General features: G+C 34.0%; 3 protein-coding genes and 1 pseudogene across 7 annotated transcripts; all 4 read right to left on the bottom strand.

Annotated features, from left to right (window-relative positions):
* Positions 1–3,961: 3,961 nt before the first annotated feature.
* Positions 3,962–6,556, bottom strand: LOC120177945 (zinc finger protein ZOP1-like). The gene is made up of 6 exons (XM_039183922.1): positions 6,413–6,556; positions 6,009–6,209; positions 5,839–5,920; positions 5,066–5,161; positions 4,478–4,952; positions 3,962–4,180 (listed from the first exon to the last, which is right to left on the bottom strand). The coding sequence occupies exons 1-5, from the start codon at positions 6,419–6,421 to the stop codon at positions 4,585–4,587; spliced, it is 756 nt and encodes a 251-aa protein (XP_039039853.1). The 5' UTR covers positions 6,422–6,556; the 3' UTR covers positions 3,962–4,180; positions 4,478–4,584.
* Positions 6,557–8,552: 1,996 nt separating this feature from the next.
* On the bottom strand, positions 8,553–11,453 carry LOC120177909 (sodium channel modifier 1-like). 5 transcript variants are annotated; one of them, XM_039183893.1, is made up of 5 exons: positions 11,195–11,453; positions 10,405–10,443; positions 9,814–10,263; positions 9,647–9,734; positions 8,553–8,703 (listed from the first exon to the last, which is right to left on the bottom strand). In XM_039183893.1, the coding sequence occupies exons 1-4, from the start codon at positions 11,375–11,377 to the stop codon at positions 9,690–9,692; spliced, it is 717 nt and encodes a 238-aa protein (XP_039039824.1). In that variant the 5' UTR covers positions 11,378–11,453; the 3' UTR covers positions 8,553–8,703; positions 9,647–9,689. The 5 variants fall into 5 exon arrangements, with proteins under 5 accessions (XP_039039824.1, XP_039039828.1, XP_039039826.1 ...); XM_039183897.1 differs by lacking the exon at positions 10,405–10,443; XM_039183895.1 differs by lacking the exon at positions 8,553–8,703 and having other exon boundaries at positions 9,648–10,263; positions 10,405–10,437.
* Positions 11,454–12,253: 800 nt separating this feature from the next.
* Positions 12,254–15,259, bottom strand: LOC120177906 (annotated as a pseudogene).
* Positions 15,260–16,546: 1,287 nt separating this feature from the next.
* Positions 16,547–19,257, bottom strand: LOC120177908 (la-related protein 6C-like). The gene is made up of 10 exons (XM_039183891.1): positions 18,769–19,257; positions 18,554–18,635; positions 18,245–18,339; positions 18,063–18,134; positions 17,896–17,975; positions 17,721–17,799; positions 17,581–17,628; positions 17,404–17,472; positions 17,185–17,304; positions 16,547–17,100 (listed from the first exon to the last, which is right to left on the bottom strand). The coding sequence occupies exons 1-10, from the start codon at positions 19,210–19,212 to the stop codon at positions 16,861–16,863; spliced, it is 1,329 nt and encodes a 442-aa protein (XP_039039822.1). The 5' UTR covers positions 19,213–19,257; the 3' UTR covers positions 16,547–16,860.
* Positions 19,258–20,580: the final 1,323 nt, after the last annotated feature.

The following is a 20,580-nucleotide window of genomic DNA, read 5'->3' on the forward strand; positions in this document are numbered from 1 at the left end:
GAGCTTACTGATCCCCTCCGATTCGTTCGGCGTCTTCCCGGTCCGGTTCGAAGGCGGTCGGTTTTTTAACATCACCGCCATCGATGAGACCGGGAAAGCTTGGGATTTCCCTTGCTTTTTCCGGCAAAGAGAGGACATTGTTTCCGTCGGTTGGCTTCGGTTTCTCGGCGGCAAAGACGTGAGAGCCGGTGATATGGTGTTTCTTCATCGCAAATCCATGGACGGCGGAGACGGTTCGACGGTGAAGATTGAAGTGAAAAGGAAGATTAAACTGTTCGGCGAAGATATCTGGGCTGTTCTTCATTAAGCTTACTACAAACAACTCTAATAACGTAAAATTATAGACATGTTTGTGATAATCGTAATTCGGGTGTGAATTTGTATTTAATCGATTCATTAACGATGCTTGTTAAAAACACAGTTTAATTTTTTTTCTTTGATTTCGCATTAAAAAACTCGATTCGAATTTATTTTTAGATTAACTACACGAATCACTTATATTTTTGTTTTGTCCACTTTTAGTGACTAATTTCAGAAAACATAAGATATGATCACTTTCGTTTTTATTTAATTAAGACATGGTCACCCTGAGTTAACTGTCGTAACAACATTTAAATATTTTGATATAATCACACATTTGGTCATTGTTATTTACACATTCCCTCAATTTAATCATACTTTTAATAAATTAAAATAAATTTAATCATCTAATCGAATGATGTCATATATCATGCCAAGTGTCACCATTAGGTTAGAGGACTAACTTTATTTTAATTTAATATATTTATTTTCATCAATCAAATAGTGACATGTGTCGCCATCTGGTTGAAAGAAAACAAATTGAGGCAAAAAAAAAGATTCAAACTTTGGTCACTTAGGAAACTAAACAAACATCCAACCATTAAGCCAAGACCATTGCTTGGTTTAAAGTAAGCAACATTGTGTATTATTTAAATTCATAATAATTTATATTTATTAATTTAAAAAAAATTATTAACTTATTAAATACTCATTCCGTCTCACTAAATGTGTCCATTATTGACTTTCAAAAAGTTAAAAAATGTGAATTTTGAATATGATTATTTTAAATATTTTAAACAGTTAAATTTGACAAAATATATATTTTAAAACTATTTGATTTAAGGTTTTTAAAATATATTTGTTCATATTTTTATCAATAATAAATTTTAAATAATGATTCAAAGTTTAAAAAAATTGACAAAAAAAGTCAACAATGGACATATTTAATGGGACAGAGGGAGTATATTTTATTATTAACTTAATATAAAAGTATTTTATTTTGATTTTCTTTTAAAAATATATACGTTACGTTAAAAGTTATTTAAAAATATAACTAAATTGAGAGAATATATAAATAATATGAACCAAATGTGTGATTATACCGCCTATCACGTCACACATTAGGTTATTTGTTAACAATAGTTAACCCGTGATGATCACATCTTAATTAAATAAAAACGAAAGTGATCATATCTCATATTTTTTGAAATCAGTGACCAAAAGTGAACAAAACACAAACATAAGTGATCATCCGTGTAGTTAACCATTTATTTTTCCAAAAAATTGAACTATAAAATAAAACTTGAATAACTCAAAAAAATTTAGTAACTAGTGGATTAAATTTTCATGTTATAGTTGAGTCCTTCAACCTATATATATATATATGAGAAAGTCATTTAAATCAAAATCAATATTGTAACAATATAAATATTTATAATTAAATTTAAACATAAACTCAAACAACTCGACTCGAATTTCATAAATTCAACTTGAAAAAAATTAAAATAAAATTTGAATTATAAAATAAACTTGTTCGTTTGGGAATACTTCTCCAGACAACTTTTTCCAACGTAAAAGTATTGTTTTTCCAGCTTCTTGGTTTAACTAATAATCACGTTTAAAATATAATTTTTTGGCTGAAAAATGAGTTGGAATGCTTTTATGTGTTGGAATTTCGGGCCAAAAACGCTTCCATAAACATTATCAAACGGACCCTAACTCAAACTATAGTCCTCTGCTCTACTAACTGAACTAAGGTCGGATTTGAACGATGAATTGAGAAAATTGTGTAATTTCCTGAACAGAGTATGAGTACTTTTTTTTTGTTTTTTTTTTTTTTGTTTTTTAATATGAAGGTTTAGTAAGTTAAGATGGATTAAAGAACCAATGGAGTAAGAAATTTCAAAGCATTCTTAGTACCCAGCTATGGCTGCCGCTGCTATTATGTCTGGTGAAGCAAGGTCGCTTGTCAAGCTCAGGAGGATTAAACGACAGCAGCAAAAGGAAGATGAAAAGACAAAGAGAGATTCATGTAAAAAAAAAAATCCCTCAAACTGATGACGTAGAACTGAAATAACGCAATACCAGATGGAATTGTACCATGTTTTATCATTGGAGAAAGCAACTCCCACGAATATGAGTACATTAAAAAGGTTTATTGTCGTTCCGGTCCCTGTACTCTTAAAATTTTGATCTCTCTACTTTTAATCCCAATAAATTCTCGTGCAATAATTATTACACACGTAAAAAAGTTAAATAAACAACCAACTCTTACGAATAGTTTGGATGATAATAAAAGATTGTATTTGTTGAGAAATACCTTTTGCTGTTCAGGGGTGCATCAGAAAGCAGAGAAACAATGAATGAAGATTCCACTAGAAGTAATCGTGGTATTTTTCGATGAAAGAGGTGGATGATGGCTTCTGGTCCATTGTGTACCAGCTCGGTTTTGAGGTGGTTTCCTCTCACGAGTTGTAAATCGAACCGGGCTGTCTCGGAGGAAAGGAAGGCTTATTTACCTTACAAATAGAGAGACTCGAGGAATGCCTAGGGTTCAATGCCGCTGCTCGAATGCATGGATTTATAAGGGGGTCTTGTCTTTAACATGATTGATTTTTTTTTTTGTTACCCTCCTGATTTCAAGGCTTAGCATTGACTAATCCAGATCAACTCACGTTGCGTACCTGACTTTAGTAGATAAGTTTCTAAATAGGGATTTTATGCATACACAAAAGTGGTGTTTGTTTTCAAAGTGCAAGCTCTTCAAACTACTTATGTTTGCGTCGCGCAGACATTAGCCTTCGCAGACTATTTCTTTTTTAGAAGACAGAAGCTCTTCAAACGTCTGCGCGAGCTCTTCTTGGTGCAGACATGGTTTTATGTCTTCAAAGGTCTTCAAACTTCTTCAAGAACAATTATAAAATATAGTTATTTATTAAAATAATTTTAAATAATTGAATAAGGTTATTTATTTTAAAATAAATTATTTTAAAATAAATTATTATAAAATATGGATTGATTTATTTTAAATAATTTATTAGTATAGATTGATTTATTTTAAAATATGGATTAATTTATTTTAAATAATTTATTAGTATGGATTGATTTATTTTAAAATATAGATTGATTTATTTTAAATAATTTATTCGTATGGATTGATTTATTTTAAAATATAGATTGATTTATTATTGTAGTTGTATAAATTGATTTATTTTAAAAAATTTATTAGTATAGATTAATTTATTTTAAAACATGGATTGATTTATTTTAAAAAATTTATTAGTATGGATTGATTTATTTTAAAATATGGATTAATTTATTTTAAATAATTTATTATTGTAGTTGTATGGATTATTTAAATTTCAGTATTGTAAAACTAAAATTATTTAAATATCAGTATTGCAAAACTCTTTTAAGTTTAAAAAATCAGTTTATTTATATTTCAGTTCATTAGCAGTCTGCAGACGTTAAAAAACAAACGGTCTTCTTCTTACAGACTGCAGATTTTTGATCCACTTCTTCTGCTGCAGATGCCTGCAGATATGATCCGCAGACTACAGACCTTTTTCCTCTGCAAAAATAAACGCCACCAAAGACTCAAACTCAATACATTCCTTAAGCGATATCAAACTGTTTACCACTTGAATCAACCCTTATCGGTAATTAACAGAAAATTTTTATAAAACTCTCAACACAAAGGATCCCAAATACTAAGACTTTTAGTTAGCACACAACACAAGTTCAGTATTTTACAACAGGAATGTATTGAGGACTACCATTTCGGTTCATTCTCTAACGGCAATGCAACATTCAAGTCATGTAAAATATCCTAACCTGCTTTAACATGTTCTCGGTATCTGCAACGAAATGCAATTCAAGTAAATCAATCTTATGCCATAAATCAGTTCGGAATTTCTAATTGTAACAGAGATTTTAACCAGAACACACATTTGGTATTCCAGCTTAATATATCATAAATCAATGAAACAAACAGCTTAGACAACTAAACCAGTTACTTGACTATATAGTATACAGCCAAAGTTCTGTCATCCACTCCTTAAAAGACATTTTGCTTCTGCAGTCGATGCAAATAAGTATAAATGCAAAAACAAACAAGGGATTAGAGTAATGACTTCGATTATAGTCATACAGTATATGAAATAAGGTCAATTTAAGATGCCCCGCTCCCTGAACCAAGAGAAGATAAAAGAAAGTTTAGTAGCATGCTGAAGCATACCCCCTTGAATAAAGAACAGCCAGAGTGCTTGCTCGAGTTATTCCGTGTCAACGAGATCCTTTATACAACCCGAGCAACGGTTTCTCTCTCTCTTCAACTCTCTTCTTCGCAGCTTCCCTTGCTTTGAGTGCAGCTGCCTCTTCTTTAGATACGGCCTTCGGTTTCTTCTCATCTTGTCTTTTTCTCTTAACAGAAAGTGAGGATTGAGCACCTTTGACAGATCTCATGGGGTTTAAAGTAGCTGAAAGGACAGGCCCGGGTGCAATATTATTTCGACTTTTAGCAACATTTTTGCTACCTGCAGCTGCTCCTGCCCCTGGAGTAGAAAATGGATTTTTAAAAATAGGACCGCCTGATTTGGTATTTGAAGAACCTTGAACCTTGGCATATGCCTCTTCCTGAGTCACCCACCTGCCTGTGGCATTCCCTCTTAAGTAAATATACCAAAAACAACATTTAATCTAGTATGTTTCTTTCTTAGATAAGAAAGAAAGGGAAAATCTTAAAAGTTCAATTGCAGATTCATACCTATAGATTCAGAATAGTAAAATCCCGACTTTGGATCATAGCATAAACCGTTGTTTTTATTGTAGTAATAACCTGAACTACTGTCATACTCCCAGTCTGCCATCAAACTGGAAGAGTTAGAATAGTAATAAGCCCTTAGGTAAAATGAAAAATAAATGAAATGACATCATATGCTACTGAAGATTAAAACTAAAATCCAATAGTGACATAGTGATTTTGATAATAGATAAGGGAAAACCAACAGGGGAAAAGGAGCAGGCAAACTGACTTTGACGAAGAGCACAACCAATGGAAGTTATTGATCCATTCGGTTCAGTTTATCTTCAATCAAATGAGTTTAACATGTCTCGTAGTCATGATTCTAACACACATATATGGACTATTATTTGGTACACTACCAAACAAGATTAAACATTCATTTTCCTGAAATAATCCAAACTCAAAAGCTCCACTGTTAAGAAAGATAGCAATAGCAAGAAGGGTGGTTAACAGCCAGACTCGCTGTTATGTAAATACTCGAGCAATGCAGTAAATCTCAGTCGAAAGCCAAAGCATATAGCCTAGGTTTGATATTCTCGTATTTAAACAGAATACCATACTGCGTTAAACATTGCCCTAAGTAGAAACAAAAGAATTTTAAAACCATACAATTAGCCATCCAGGCAGGTGAAGACAGCAACTCAAAATTTCAAGAACAACCCAAAACTTGTATCACTACCATGACTTTTACCATTTAAATAAAATGCAAGTTGAAGATGACTTGTGTACTTCACCTTCTTGACCATCCAATTCGTGGGCGCTAGAGTCCCTCGCCTGAAAACCAGCAACATCCTTCTGATAACTCCGCTTAGCTTTCTAGCAAAACACAGTTAAGAAACACTAATAGTAATTAAAAAAAAGTATAAAGAATGAAACGGGAAAACCTAATTGAGGGTTTACTTACAGCTTCAATCTGTTCAAGAGCACGAACGGCATCCTTTTGTTCCTTATCTTTGGCTGCACTCTCTTTTCGCATAGTGGTAAGCCTCTGAGCAACATTTTCTTTGTGCCGTGTGCCGAGCTCATGGTTTCGAATACTTGACGGGTTATTCGATATGAAAATTTTGCAGACATCGCACCATTTATTCCCCTGACTCACCCAATACTGAGAGAGAGAGAGAGATTAAACTTGAGAAATGACATCAAATAACAGGGAAAACGAGTAAAACAGAAACTTAATTCATTGAAAAATCTTACTGTTTGGAGAAAGATCAAGGGAATTCATCTATAATAAATCGGAGGGATTTGATTTCTTCAATGATTGTAAGTGAAGAAATCAAAAGAAAAAGAATTGGGAGATTTGATTACCTCAGTCATAGCTGCGAAACTCTGAACTCGAGGAAGCCAAACTGTTCGAGAATTGCAAATTCCAGGTGAGATTAGGAGTTTCTTTAAACCTAAATCGATGGAACGTTTTCCTCCCTAATTTTTAAATTAAAAAGGAAGTGGAACCAAGCTATTTTTTTTAGTCGTATATTTAAGGTGGACGAGTCTTTGATGGATATATATATATATCCCTAATTTTTAAATTAAAAAGGAAGTGGATCCAAGCTATTTTTTTTAGTCGTATATTTAAGGTGGACGAGTCTTTGATGGATATATATATATATATATATATATATATATATATATATATATATATGAGAATTCGAATTTGAAATTTACTTAAATTATATCGAGTTATTTACTATTTGAACTAATCATGTGGGTAAATAGATCCAAGTTTTATGTCTTCACCAACGTCGTTTAAAAACTATTTAATCTATTTTTAAGTGTCTAAACTTTATTTTAAATTTAATTTTAGTGTCTAAAATGTTTTCTTTAAAAATATGTAATATATTCTCTTATACATTTTTTAGGTGTCTATTGTTAAAAATATATTAAGTTACACATGTCACGACTAAATTCTTTTAAAAAATATTTAAATTAATATTTTATTTTTAAAAAATAAAAAATATAAACATGACACGAATCATTTAACGATTTTTTTAACGGCATAATCTAAAAGTGTAACAGGAAAAAAATATTAAACATCTATTTTTAACAAAAAAAAATAGACAATAAAAATCAATCCTCCGACATATAGTTTAGATGCCTAAAAATGTATTGGGAGTTATTATTATAATATCAATTTTCGATTATTTCTCATAGCATTCATTTATAGGACACGTCTTTTGGAAAACAATTTTTAAGATGTCTATGCCCCTAAGGTAAAAGTTTTTAACTTTTGAAATATAAAAAATTATATAAATTTTATTTAAAAAGAAAAAAAATAAATATGATGCTTATCGAAGACACATAATTATACGAGCATAAGTTGGACAATAACGATAAAAGTGAGACATGTCTATTATTTTCGTTTTAAATCACTCAATAAACACATATTAAAAAAATCTCATATATAAATAATGTGAGATTTGAGAAGTTAATAAGACTTTCAAATTTCTCTTTAATTGTCGATGTAGTTTTTCAAAGGCTTACTATCAAAATAAGTTTTAAAACTATATCACTTTTCACGAATAGATGGCTAAAGTATTTTTTTGACTTATTCCGATGCCTAACGTTATAAACGTTATCATTTTAATTGCCTAGGCTATCAAGGACATTAATTTCTTCTGTTAAGTGACAATGTCACAAATCGATAATTTTGAAATTTATTTTTTAAAAAATATTATTATATTTATAAAAAAAAATTAATATTTCTTAAATTATATAAAAAACCCAAAATCTTCAAATCTTAACCTTAACCCGTCGTCGCCCTTTCTGGTCGCGATTACTGTCATTGACGTAATCTATGCCATCCTCTTAGTCACATCTCGCCATAATTATCGTCGATTAGCCATCAAAATCGCTTGAGATCGCAATTTTCATAATAGAGGTTGCGGGTATAAAACATCGATTTACCATCAATTGCTCACGATTTCATAGATGTTTTGGTCACCGGAGGAGGTGAGGTCGAGTGAAACTTCGTCGACGACAAAGAGCGACGGACGGCGTAGATTTAACAGTTGGAATGAAGATTTTCAAAGTTAAATGTTTATGTATTTTAAAATATATAATTTTAATTTTTTTAATTTTAAAATTACTAGATCATGACATGTGCCACTTAACGAAAAGAATTGCAGGCATGCAGGCACGCTCGCGCGCGCACACATACATATATATATGGGTTAGGATCTATTTATACTATGTAAAATTCTTTTAATTTTATAACTTTTTTAGTATCGTTTGAGATTAACTTTCTTTTCTAGTTATTATCTTTTCATTTTCTACTATTAATCTCAACATTTGATTTAACTCAATTCAACAATCCTAAAAAGATATAAAACTAAAATGGTTTTACACATTATAATTTGATCAATTCTCTTATATATATAATAAATCATACAAGCTTTTTGTTCATTAAATATATCAGAATTTAATTTTTTTAAGTATTTAATATTCTCTCGGTCCATCCCTGTAATATATTATTTTTGTTCGAAACATTTTGTATATGATAAAGCACCACGTATGAATCTGGATCTACTTTTAAAGCTCACCACTTGAATCCTTCTTGAAAATAACTAACACCAACCATGGCCATGGATGAGTGTCAGAGACTGAAAAAAACAAACAAACCATAATCATAACCAGTCATTGCCTGTCAAATTACGCATCTATGATGGGTATACATCTCCTGCATAATGCGCATGTAAATCATGCATCACTTCTCGTTTTCTTTTGTGTCTTAAGTAAATATTAATTCTATCGAGTTAGATAAGATCACGAAATGTAATATTAACTATGAGAATATGACTTCCGAAATATAACATTACCCGACACATTACTAAAAATGTTACATCACCTAGTATGATTTATTTGACAGAAATGCAAGATGAAAGTAAATTTTACACCAACCTAATCCGAAGGCTCGAAACACAAACCTAATGGATGTATACAACATCTTAAGATTGAATGCATAAATGCATGATTTTTCTTTTTGCAAAAGTTAGTACAAAAGAAGCATATCTCAGGCAGATGCAAAAACATGTTCATTTTTTGTTATTTCTAGTTTTCAACTTTGGAAACATGAAAACAGTATAACGGAGTGTAAAGAAAGGTTTAGGGTTGATAATTAACGACTTTGTCTATTTATATTTGGTAATGGATCTAGCTGAAAAACCCTTTTTACAAAGATGAAATGTGCTTGGATGATTCGATTTCCTACTAGATGAACATAAGTTTAAGGGTTCTCTGTCGACTTTCATCCAGCAGGAATACAGAAACATCCAAGTTGATTTCATCTTCCTCGAAGAACATCTCTCGACTCAATGCATCACCAGACTCGGGATGGGGGTAGTGATGGGGGTTGATTTCATGGGAATTTCTACTTTTATTGGGGCTAATGGAACAGCTGTTGGAAAAGCTGAAACCAGACAGCACATTGAGCCGTGGTCCTTGGGACAGATCGTTATCCATTGCAGAGATCAGATGGGTGAAAGCTAACCACTAAGAACTGGTACCTAATCAATTACACACGAACTTACGAAGAAACTTTCTTACCTCTAAGAAACAATTTTCCAATGGGTTCCTGGTGAATCTTCAATCAAAATGAGGTGTTCGGATCTTCTTCATCCGAGTCAAATTCAACCTGCAAGCAAGTTATATGAAAAAGAAGGCAATTATGCTGAAATAGTGTTGAAGCTATGTTTAGGGGAAAAGAAGCTCACATTTTCATCTTTGTACCATTTACCATGGCAGTCGCGTTTCCAACCAGCGGATGTGAACTTAAGTTCTCTCTCTCTATGTTCCCGGAAATTCAGATGCTGCTGTATCAACTTGTCCGACGTTTCATTATCCGGATAAGAGTGATTCTGAAAGATGTCCGGTGTCACGTTTTTAATATTGTTCTGCCTCAGCACCATGTCACGGTTTTCACTTCTGAAATCATGCTCAAGTCTTTTATTACCAAATATCTCAGCAGCAGCAGTCTGAGCCATTTGGATCAATGGTTTGGTAGCTAATTGAGCATTTTTCTTGATGGCACTGGAAGAGTTAACAGAACAAGTAGTAGGTGAGCCTTGCAAAGCTAGTCTCTTGTTTATTTCAGCTTGTCTCGTGAGTTCCTTTTCCTTCGCCTTGGACCTTGCAGCTGAATGGCGCGATCCTTTGCAATGCATCTGTGAAACCGATCCAACGTTTAAGAAAACAAGTTAACTATCTTATAAGAAGAAAGTAAACAAGAAAAAAAAAACATAATAATTAAAAACTCTCAAGTCTCAACTAAAGCTCGAATTACGTAAATAAACCTTAAAATTTACGAAGTTAGCTGCCTTCAACATAGCCTCCCCTCCCTTCCACTCAAAATCCAAGAGAAAAGAAGAAAAAAACAGAGTTTAAGTCTATATTCCAAATTCAAGCAAAAGAAAGACACTAATTCAAGCTAGGAAGGGAAACAGAAATATGTAAAAGCTCCCTTGTCAAATGGCTATCCTACAATATACAAAAGGAACCGGCAAGCTGAAAGAGCAAGCGATTAACGCTCTGTGTCGGAACTTCAAGGTTCAAGATCAGCATCCTGACTATAACATCTCCTCCCTCATTTCATAAGCTTGTAATGATACAAAAAGTATTGAAAAACTGATAAGAGTACATCCAACTTATATGGATTCATGTTTCATGTTTGCTAAAGTATCCATATCGAACATGGCTCGAATAGACTAAAGATGAAATGTCAAAAGGGACTTATCCGGTTCCGGGTTCAATCCTGAACAACAACTACACTTTCCCTTTATCCAAACAAAGTCCAGCCTCCATATCCAACACAACTCAAACATGGTACAGTTATGATCTTACTAGGAATATTACAAACCAGGAAAAATAACATAACCCGACACATATCCATATTCAAAATTCGCCTTAATTCGGATAAACATTTGAGTCAAACTATAACCATTAGTTACAAACATGAAAGTAAACAATAAAATGCCTTCTAATCAGTTCAAATAGTTAACCTCACCAATATAACTAAAACATAATCAAATTGGGTTCTAAATTTCTGGGTTTTTAAGTATGACAATAGAATTCAGAGTGAATACAAGTGCAGCTTACAGAGAGCATGAGAGGGGTATCAAAGATGGGGTTGCGAGGGCAGACAAGACAGGCGTATTTGCCGGAAGACAGCTTCTTGCAAGAAGAGCCATCAACGTCGATCCCCTCTAAAACAACTTCATCGATTCTTCGCTTTCGATTTTGTGCTTCTCTTCCCCAGCTATCTCCTCCAAACACACTCATTGTTTTCTTTTCTTGCCTTCGGATTTTAATTTCCAGGCCTTTCTCTTATGTTTCAATACCGTTTCTTCGTCTAGGTATTTTTAATATATGGTTTAATACCCAAATAAGGGCCCAAACTATAACTAAATTCTCTAATAGGTGTCTAAACTATTTTTTATCCATCCCGGTACTTAATATTACAAACGTTACTCATTTAGGTGTCCAGGCCATCAACGACGTTAATTTTCCTCCACTAATTGACACATGTCACAATCTGATAAATTTGAAATTTAATTTTTTTTAAAATATTGTTATATTATAAAAAAACCCTAATTTCTCTTAAATTATAAAAGACCCCAAAATACATAAAATCCCTAAATTTTATCATTAACCCGTCGCCACCGTCCTTTCCTGACACGACCATCACCGTCAACGTAGTCTCTGTCATCATCGTAGTCATACGCGGTCGCAATTGCCGTCAAGATCGCGTGGGATCACGATTTTCATCCTAGGCTTTACGGGGTATAAAACGTCGATTCGTCGTCGATCGACCACGATATCATGGGGATTTTGGTTGCTAAGGAGATATGAAGTCGGGTAGAACTTCGTCGACGGTAAAAGATGATGATCGGCGTGGGTTTAAGGGTTGAAATGAAGGTTTTCAAAGCTTTTGAGTTATTTCAAAATGCTTATTCTTTTTCTTTATATATATATATATATATATATATAATTTTAATTTTTTAATTTTAAATAAAAATTTTAAAATATCATATCACAACACGTGTCACTTGACGAAGAAATTAACATCGTTGATGGTCCAAACACCTAAATAAGTAACGTTTGTAACGTTAGACACCTTGATAAATCAAAAAATAATTTAGTCACAGTTTAATTCTCCTCGGAAATGTTTCCTCTCCCATTGAAACCTGATAGAACCAACATGACAAGTTCTCTATTCAAGGCTTTCATTGTTTCCTAAACGAACCACACGATCTCATCAGTTTTATCGAACAATTGCACCAGAAAGCAGACACCATATACCCGAACCGAACCCTAGCGTTTGCTCCGAAACATAAGAGATCCTAATGAAGGAACCCCGAACCAGATGACACTACCTAACCATATAAGCAACTGCAAAAGATCATTGAAGCTCTCAAAACATCATTGCTCATCTGCAACTGCATTGAACATTCCCATGTGTAAGTACATTCATATGTCGAGCAGGGACGAGAGAAAATGAATACAAACAAAGCCAAAAGCAGAGCACACTCGACATACCAGTTGGGTTTGGTTGGAACATCTTACGGTATCGCCTTCTCTCCTCATTACGTCTGCCGTTGATCTGTGCTCACCAAGTTTAGTTCCATAAATACATTTGTTTACATATGTTTGGTGCCTAGAGGAACTAAGTATTCCATTTGGTCTACGAACCTTTTTCATAGCAGCAGCAAGCTCTTTCTTTATCCCACCTGAATGGAATGCATAGGAAAATGTTATCAAAAGGTCTCAGCAAGTTCACATTGTTGACAATATAAACAGCCTTGATGTCAATAAGAATAATCCTATTAAGTTCATCGTAGCCAAGTTCATTACAAACCGTCATTTGGCTCCAACTGCAAAGCTTTCTTGAAGTTTTCAGCAGCCGCATCTACATCGTTAAGTGCCATGTGTGCCTGGAAGATAATTATCACAACCGTTAGGACAAGAATGCGTGCATGAGTTGACAGAAAGTGCAACATCAGGAAGAAAACTGAACAAGATGTAACATCAGCTCCTGTGCAAGGTTCATGGTCAACAACTTTTTCAGGAGGGATGATTAGCTTAGACCAAACGCTAACGCCGTTGACGTTGAAGAGATTAAACTTGTTACACCAAGAGATACACTAACCTGACCTTGCCGGAACAGAGCTTTCACATTGTTTTCTCCTTCACGCATTGCAAATTCTGTGTCCAATAGCGCTCCTTTCAAATCCCCTAGTTTTAGTTTACAGGCCTAAATCCACATAGCCCATCAAGTATTAGGGAAAAATTGCAAGATAACTAGGTTCAGTACATATAAAAAGTCAACCGGGAAGACATAAAACAATAATAATCAATGTTTAATCAGTTCTAGGATATCAAAACAATAATAGTTCAGCCAAGGTTGATAATTACTCGAGCTCTATAGTGCTACTAAAAAATTGATAGGCAGTCGAAGAGTGACGAATGAAGCTTACAGAACTATTTGTGAATATCTGGGATTTCGTCTTTCTCAAACTTGAACTCTTCTCTGCAAAGCCAGGAAACAGTATATGCAAAACAACAATGGTGAATCGACAATCTTACAACTTCGTTTATAAGAGAAGGATGATACCCTCTAGAGCAAAGAAATGTTGTTACCTTCATCAATCCCTTCTTTCTCCCAGCAAATATCTAAATAGCGTAGAGCCTTCCTGTACTTTCTGAGAGCCATCTTATACTCTTGTTTCTGTTAGCACATTCATTAGCAAAAATGAGGCCTCAAAGGAGAACTAAAACAAATGGCGATTAGGAGCACCATTAAGATATCAAATATCGCAAGAGCGTTGTATGAAAGCACAATCCCGTGTGACAATGAACCAATTCAATCACTAATAAACATGTATAAACCAATTACCTTATAATGTTCATTTCCGAAAGCCTTAATAGAATCTACGGCAGTCATCCACCAAGAGAGCTCGTTAGGACTCTCGTCAAGGTCAGCTGGCCAATCAGCATAAGAATCACCATCGTTGAAAATGTTGGATATCCCATCATCTGCCCCCTCCGGGATTTCTCCACAATCAGTGATTGTAACGTGCACAGTGGGGCGATCAGCTTCACCGGTGGTTACATGCTCAATCGAACGAACGACTCCCATTCCTTTGACCACCTTACCAAATACAACATGTTTACCGTCTAAATGAGAAGTGCGAGTAGTAGTGATGAAGAACTGAGATCCGTTTGTGTTAGGACCAGAGTTTGCCATAGATAACATTCCTTTCCTTTCATGTTTCAATTCAAAATTTTCATCTTCGAATTTCAAACCATAAATCGACTCTCCTCCGGTACCATCACCAGAGGATATATCCCCACCTTGTACCATAAATCCTTTGATAACTCGATGGAAACGAACTCCCTAAAATAATACAAATAAATAAATAAATGTATCATTCAAACGGAACAAAACTGAAGTTCCCATCCAAAGGAAGATAGTTAATAATTAAGCAACGAAACATCTTTTCTGAAAAAAAGAAATCAAAACCAAGACTATCTTATTGATTCAAGAGCATCAAAACCCCAACTATTTCAAATATTACAATTCAAATGATCAATTAACAAATTATCAAAGTTGACACCAATACTCAACATGAATCCATATATTCAAAGATCTAAAAGATTTCCATCTACCGATACTCCAGAGAAACAAATTCGAAGAGTGAAAACAAACAGTAATCTTTCATTCCAAGAACACGAACCCAGAAAACCAAAACCAACATAAACTCAGATAACCAAACAACCCAAATTAAAACAAAAAAAAATACATGAATAAAGAGAGAGAGACCTTGTAGTGAAGAGGCACACCGGTGATAGGACCAATGCCCTTTCACCAGTGCAAAGAGCCCTGAAATTCTCTGCAGTTTTGGGCACCACATCATTGAACAGTTCCACTATTATCCTTCCTTCAAGCTCTTCACCTATACTTATGTCCAAATAACATCGTTGCCTCTTTCCCATGTTCCGGATTTATCTCTCTCTTCAGCCTTCTACTTTGGTTTATTTTACTTTTCTCTTTGTTGCTGATACAGTTTATATATATATATATATAAAACAGAAATTTATCTAATAACTTTTCTCTCTCTAGAGACTTCTTCTCTGCGAAACCCTAATCCTGCTTCTTTCCGTTTAAGTTTTTTTTTTCAAATATAAAAATGGAGGCTTCACTGTCTCTTTGGAATTTGGGTTACCATTTGTCTGCTCCTCTCTGGTTTTCTTTTAGGTTCAATTGCCAATTTAATCATTGTATTATACTTACATTTTCATTTTCGTACCTTTATATTCGTTTTAGACCTAATGACATTTTTACCCTTGAATTTGTTTAGAAAGTCTTTTCAGCCCTTGGATTTTTCTGTCTCTTTTGGCCCTTTAATTTATTTTTTTTTCATTTTAAATCAAGTAATGGAAAAATAATAGATCTACTAAACTGACGTAGGTTATTTTAACATTTTATCAACGTCAATATTACTCTTTTATCTTTTAGATTTATTATTTTATAATGAGAATTTCATCCCAGATCAATTTATATATCGATTTAGCCCGAGCTAAGTTATTTAGTTGTTAAAGAGATGATTGTTATTCTTAGAGATATTGATTCAAACACGACATCTACATAGATGTTTGAACGTTCATTTTCAAATGACTCATAGTCTTTCGGATAAATACTATCTTGTAAACACTCCAAACTAATAAACAAAAAAATCGATCTATAATGCATTTATAAAAGGTATAATTGCTACATATGTAATAGGATTAAATTATCAAAATAATTTGCGATTTTGATAATTTGGACCCTCGAAACATATTCAAATACTTGATTTACGTTTATGGATTCTTTTCACGTCGCTCGGCTCTAATTTACGATTTTGTCGGTGATCTTTCAATAACTTTATCATCTTTTGCGGTTCGTTTGTCGATACGATCAAAATTGTTATATCTATACTTGTTCGAGTTTTGATATGATTTTTTAATCTTTTCTTGTTTGGTCTTTACGCGATCTTAAGTTGGTAGTTGTGTCAAATGATTTTAAGAAAATATCCTAATTATATGCTTAGTTTTCAATTATGATTGTAAATTTTCATTGTAATTCGAGATATTTCCTTTTTAATAAAATTAGTAAATTTTATAAAAAAAAATCAAATAATAAGTTTACACAATTAAAATTTAAATCAAATCAAATCAATTCAACACTCCTACCCACCTGGAAATGTAAATTTAAGAATTAATATAGACAAAAAAATTAAAATTAAAATTAAAATTAAATAAAATAAAATGAAATTTAAAAGTTCACGCACCACAGTTCACTCAAGGACATAAATAATGCAATGGCTAACCCAATTTATCCAAAAAAAGCCTGGACTGAGCTGCCTTGCCCCATAAGGCAACGCTACTTATTAGTTTCTTCAAGTCTTTCCCTGTTTCAATTCTCTGCCTTGCCCCACAAGGCATGTTTATTGTTTAGAATAGAGTTGATTCACAGATTCTGATAAATGAGAGAGAAGAAAAAGATATAACGATTCGATCGGATTATTCGGATACAATACAAAATTCAAAGCAGAAAGCTGATGGATCCAAAGCATTATACTCAACAGAAACCCAGAAAAATTGGTGTGCCAGAAGGAAATGACCATGATCATTTCGTGCTGCTTTCGGGAAAAATGCAGAGCCTATTTTCAGTAGTATTTGGTTAATATCAGATAGCAGACATGGGGAAAAAATGTGCAAATTCGTCATCCCTCCAACGGTGAACTCAACGGCTTGCCTCGTCCCATGGTGAAACCCCTGGTTCCATCCGGCATTCTCGGGCCCTTCAACATCTGTTTCATCGATGCTTCGCGTTGGACTGCTGCATTGCTAGGTTGAGGAGATCCAGAAAGCAGGTCACGTCCGGTGTGGTTTTGGGAGCACCCCCGAAGTTTCCCGCGTGATTTGGACCATCCCTTCTTCAATCCCATTGCACTATCTTCAGCCTAACGGATGATGAATTTTTTCCAGTGAGCTTGTAAGGCAAAGGAGCCATACAATGAACATGTTTAATCAACACTGTTGCTTACATTGTTCTCAATTGATTCAGCATTTGGTGGCGAACCTTCGGAGTGTTCAGCATGGGGTGAATCTTCGTCGTCTAGTATGCCATCGAATTCTGATTTTCGGGTTTTCAGAACTGATTTAGGCTGTGTTTTGTACCAAAATAGATGGTGTGAATGGTTTCTATTAAGCATAGAGCATTCAAACAGATCATATGTGGATCGTGAAAGACGCACACAACATACCGAGAGTCTAAGCAGCAGCCTTACTCGAAGCCCCTTTCGCCAATTCCTTTCGTCGTTTAGCTTCTCAACCTGCGTCGGATGCATAAGCTTTAAATGGCATTGCAAAAGAGGAATTCAAAGAACTAAAACAATCAGATCACAACAAGAAGTTCAAGCAGAAAAACTAAGTCAACATACCGCCTTCTCAGCAAACTTCGTCGACTCGTATTCCACAAGTGCATGCAGCTTAATGAACAACAACAGAGAAGAAATCATGAAGCAAACTGTCATAATCTCTAGGTTAACTAAGAAAACAGGTTCGATTCCGACCTCCGTACCTTGTTAGACATAAAATACTCGTTCTTTGAACGAGAAGAATTGGATTCCTGGGGATGACATATTCTGATGTTCTTCACACTGTATGAAAACACTAATCGTATGAGCCGCAAAAGAATCATTCCAGATATCCAACAACAAACCAGAAACAAAAACGGGATGCGACGAAAATCAAACCTCCCAACAACATTAAAGATTTTATCAAGGTTCTGATGAGAGTGATCTTCAGGTAAATTCTCTACAACAACAGTACGAGACTGCAAAACAAAGGAAAAAGTAGATTACAACTTGCACCATACCAAAAAAAAACCAGACAAAATCTTAAGAAAATCCCCCTATCGTACCTGCACTTGTTCTCGTTCTTTTTCGGTGAATGGGTGCTTACGACGAATCTTCTTGCCATCATCACTCACAACCTTTCCAAGAATGTTAGTAGATCACATCAAAAGAACAAAGATCATCACTTAAAAAGAACCCGAATTTCACTTATCGCATCGAACAAGAACAATGGAACCAAAGAACTTACAAGCTTTGAGGAGGAGCGAAGTGCTTGGGCCAGCAACTGGTGGTTGGTGATGAGGGACTTGATTTTCTTTGTTGAAGCAATAAAAGATACAGGCACTAAAGCAAGGCCAATACTTATCAGTGAAAAAACTGTTTAAGCACAGGACAACATAATCAACTCAACAACTAATTCGATCCGTTCGAAAGTCCGAAACTAATTCGAAAGCCTTAACCTTGCTTACTCTAATGAGGTCTCATTGACCATCAGTGAAATTGTCTTGATATTGAAAATTTTAACAATAACAAATGGTGGATTCATAAGTTTCCATACCATAACCTTCAGGATCTTTACTTATTTGCTTCGACAACGATTCGTTCGCGATCAGACTCATGTCACTGAACTGGTATTCCACCTGTTTCATACACACAGGCAGGACCACATCACACCAAGGAGGCGTTATCACCTAACCATTCATTGTTGAGAGGAGATATATCAAACAGTTAATGATCACAAAGATAAAGCAAACAAAACCCAGAAAAGATGACCTGTTTGATGATCTTTTGGCGGAGATCATCAGTGAGAACAGTCTTGGAAGAACAATTAGGGATCGAGAGACTAGGGTTAGCATTCAAATAAGCAGAGCGTTCTTGGTCACCGAGGAAGAACAAATCAGAGACGGCGGCACCACCGAGGTAATGGAAACAAGGGTAATAATAATCCGAGATGGGCATTTGGGTAAGCGATTTCGGCACGAACTCCGGCGCGTGTGCATTGAATTTGAACGTTACACCATTGCCGTTGTTGTTACTGCCACTAGTAGCACCACCACTACCACAACCCATCGTCTGTTTCGCAGCGGCCATGGAGATGGGAGAATTACAACTGGTTGTCGGTTTCGCAGGAGCCATGGAAATGGGTTGATGATCTTTCATTTGAAACCTGTCGTGGGGTTCTCCTTTAGGCTTTTCCTCAGCTTGGGCTTGTGCCATATTTGTTAAAAATTTGATCTTTTGAAAAGGGAAAAAAACAACAAAACTAAAAAGAAGAAGATGAAGAAAGTGACTGTTTATCCGTTTTTGTTTTTTGGGAACTTTAAGATTTGTTCTGTTTCCTTCTCTCCTGAAGTTTAGCTAACTGTAAGTTTGGTAACTGATTGCTTTGAATCCACATTTGGCGGCCAAGGAGAGAGAAAGATGAGATTTTTATTACACGTGAACCGTTGCTTTTGGAGTTTGACCGTTTCTTTTAAGGTTTGGGGTTTGCCACCACTTCAACTAACTCCTCACTTCTCTCTTCTTCTTTTCCCACTCTCGTGGAGTCCGGATTTGGATTTGGATTTGGATTTGGATTTGGATTTGGATTTGGATTTGGATTAGGCACGTGTCTAAATTATTAATTTCTAGAAACGTCCAAGTCAAAAGTTTCTTTTTTTTAAAGTAATAAATTTGTAACATTTTTCATTTAATAAAAGAGATAAAAGGATTTTAATTATAGTTTATAAATTAATATTATTGTTGTTACAATATTTTTAGAGATCAAACATTTGAATACATTTAAATTTCACACAGTAGTTTGAAAGAATCATTGTTGTTTCTAGATATTACGAGTTCGAACACCAGCGACTACAGTATGATAATTAATTGATCATTGCCAAATGGTTAAGAGTATTTAGAACAAATATTATTTTATATTCACCTTAGTTTAATAAAAAAATCATGTAGTCTTTTTTTTACGAATCTAGGTGATATAAGTAGTAATATCTTATTTAAATACTATTAACCATTTGATAATGACGCTCGAATATCCTACAGTCACTAGTGCTACTGCTCAAACCCAAAATCTCTAGATATAATAATCATCTCTTTAATCACTAAGATTGTTTGATTCGTGTAATTTTTAACAGTCTCTTATCTAAGGTAAAGGTAGGATTTTTTTCTATTATGGGCCCGAAATTAAAGTTTAAATTTTAGGGAATTGAACTAATTTACAATTTCTTGTTATCAAAATTATTTACATATTTTATTTATAAAAAATTATAAAACTTTCAAAAAAATTATCATTGTTTTAATAATTTAATCCATCAAATTATAGTTTTAGTCCCTATATTATGCTCAAATTTAAAAATTAATCCACATACCTACATTTGACAATTCGAATCTTTTCAATGTACAACTTTCTAACCATTGGTGCATTTTGAGAAAATAGTATTATCTATCAATATGATAACAACATCAAGTTGATTTAATGCGGATAAAACTCTTTTAATTTTACATGAATATACGAGAATCTACGAGCGCAAGTATGTTAAGCACTTAACATACATGCATATATCTGATGATGATCATACGAGGGCAAAA

This window comes from Hibiscus syriacus, unplaced genomic scaffold, assembly GCF_006381635.1.
Source record: "Hibiscus syriacus cultivar Baekdansim isolate YM2019G1 unplaced genomic scaffold, ASM638163v2 tig00112343_pilon, whole genome shotgun sequence".
In the NCBI taxonomy this organism is placed as follows: Eukaryota; Viridiplantae; Streptophyta; class Magnoliopsida; order Malvales; family Malvaceae; genus Hibiscus; species Hibiscus syriacus.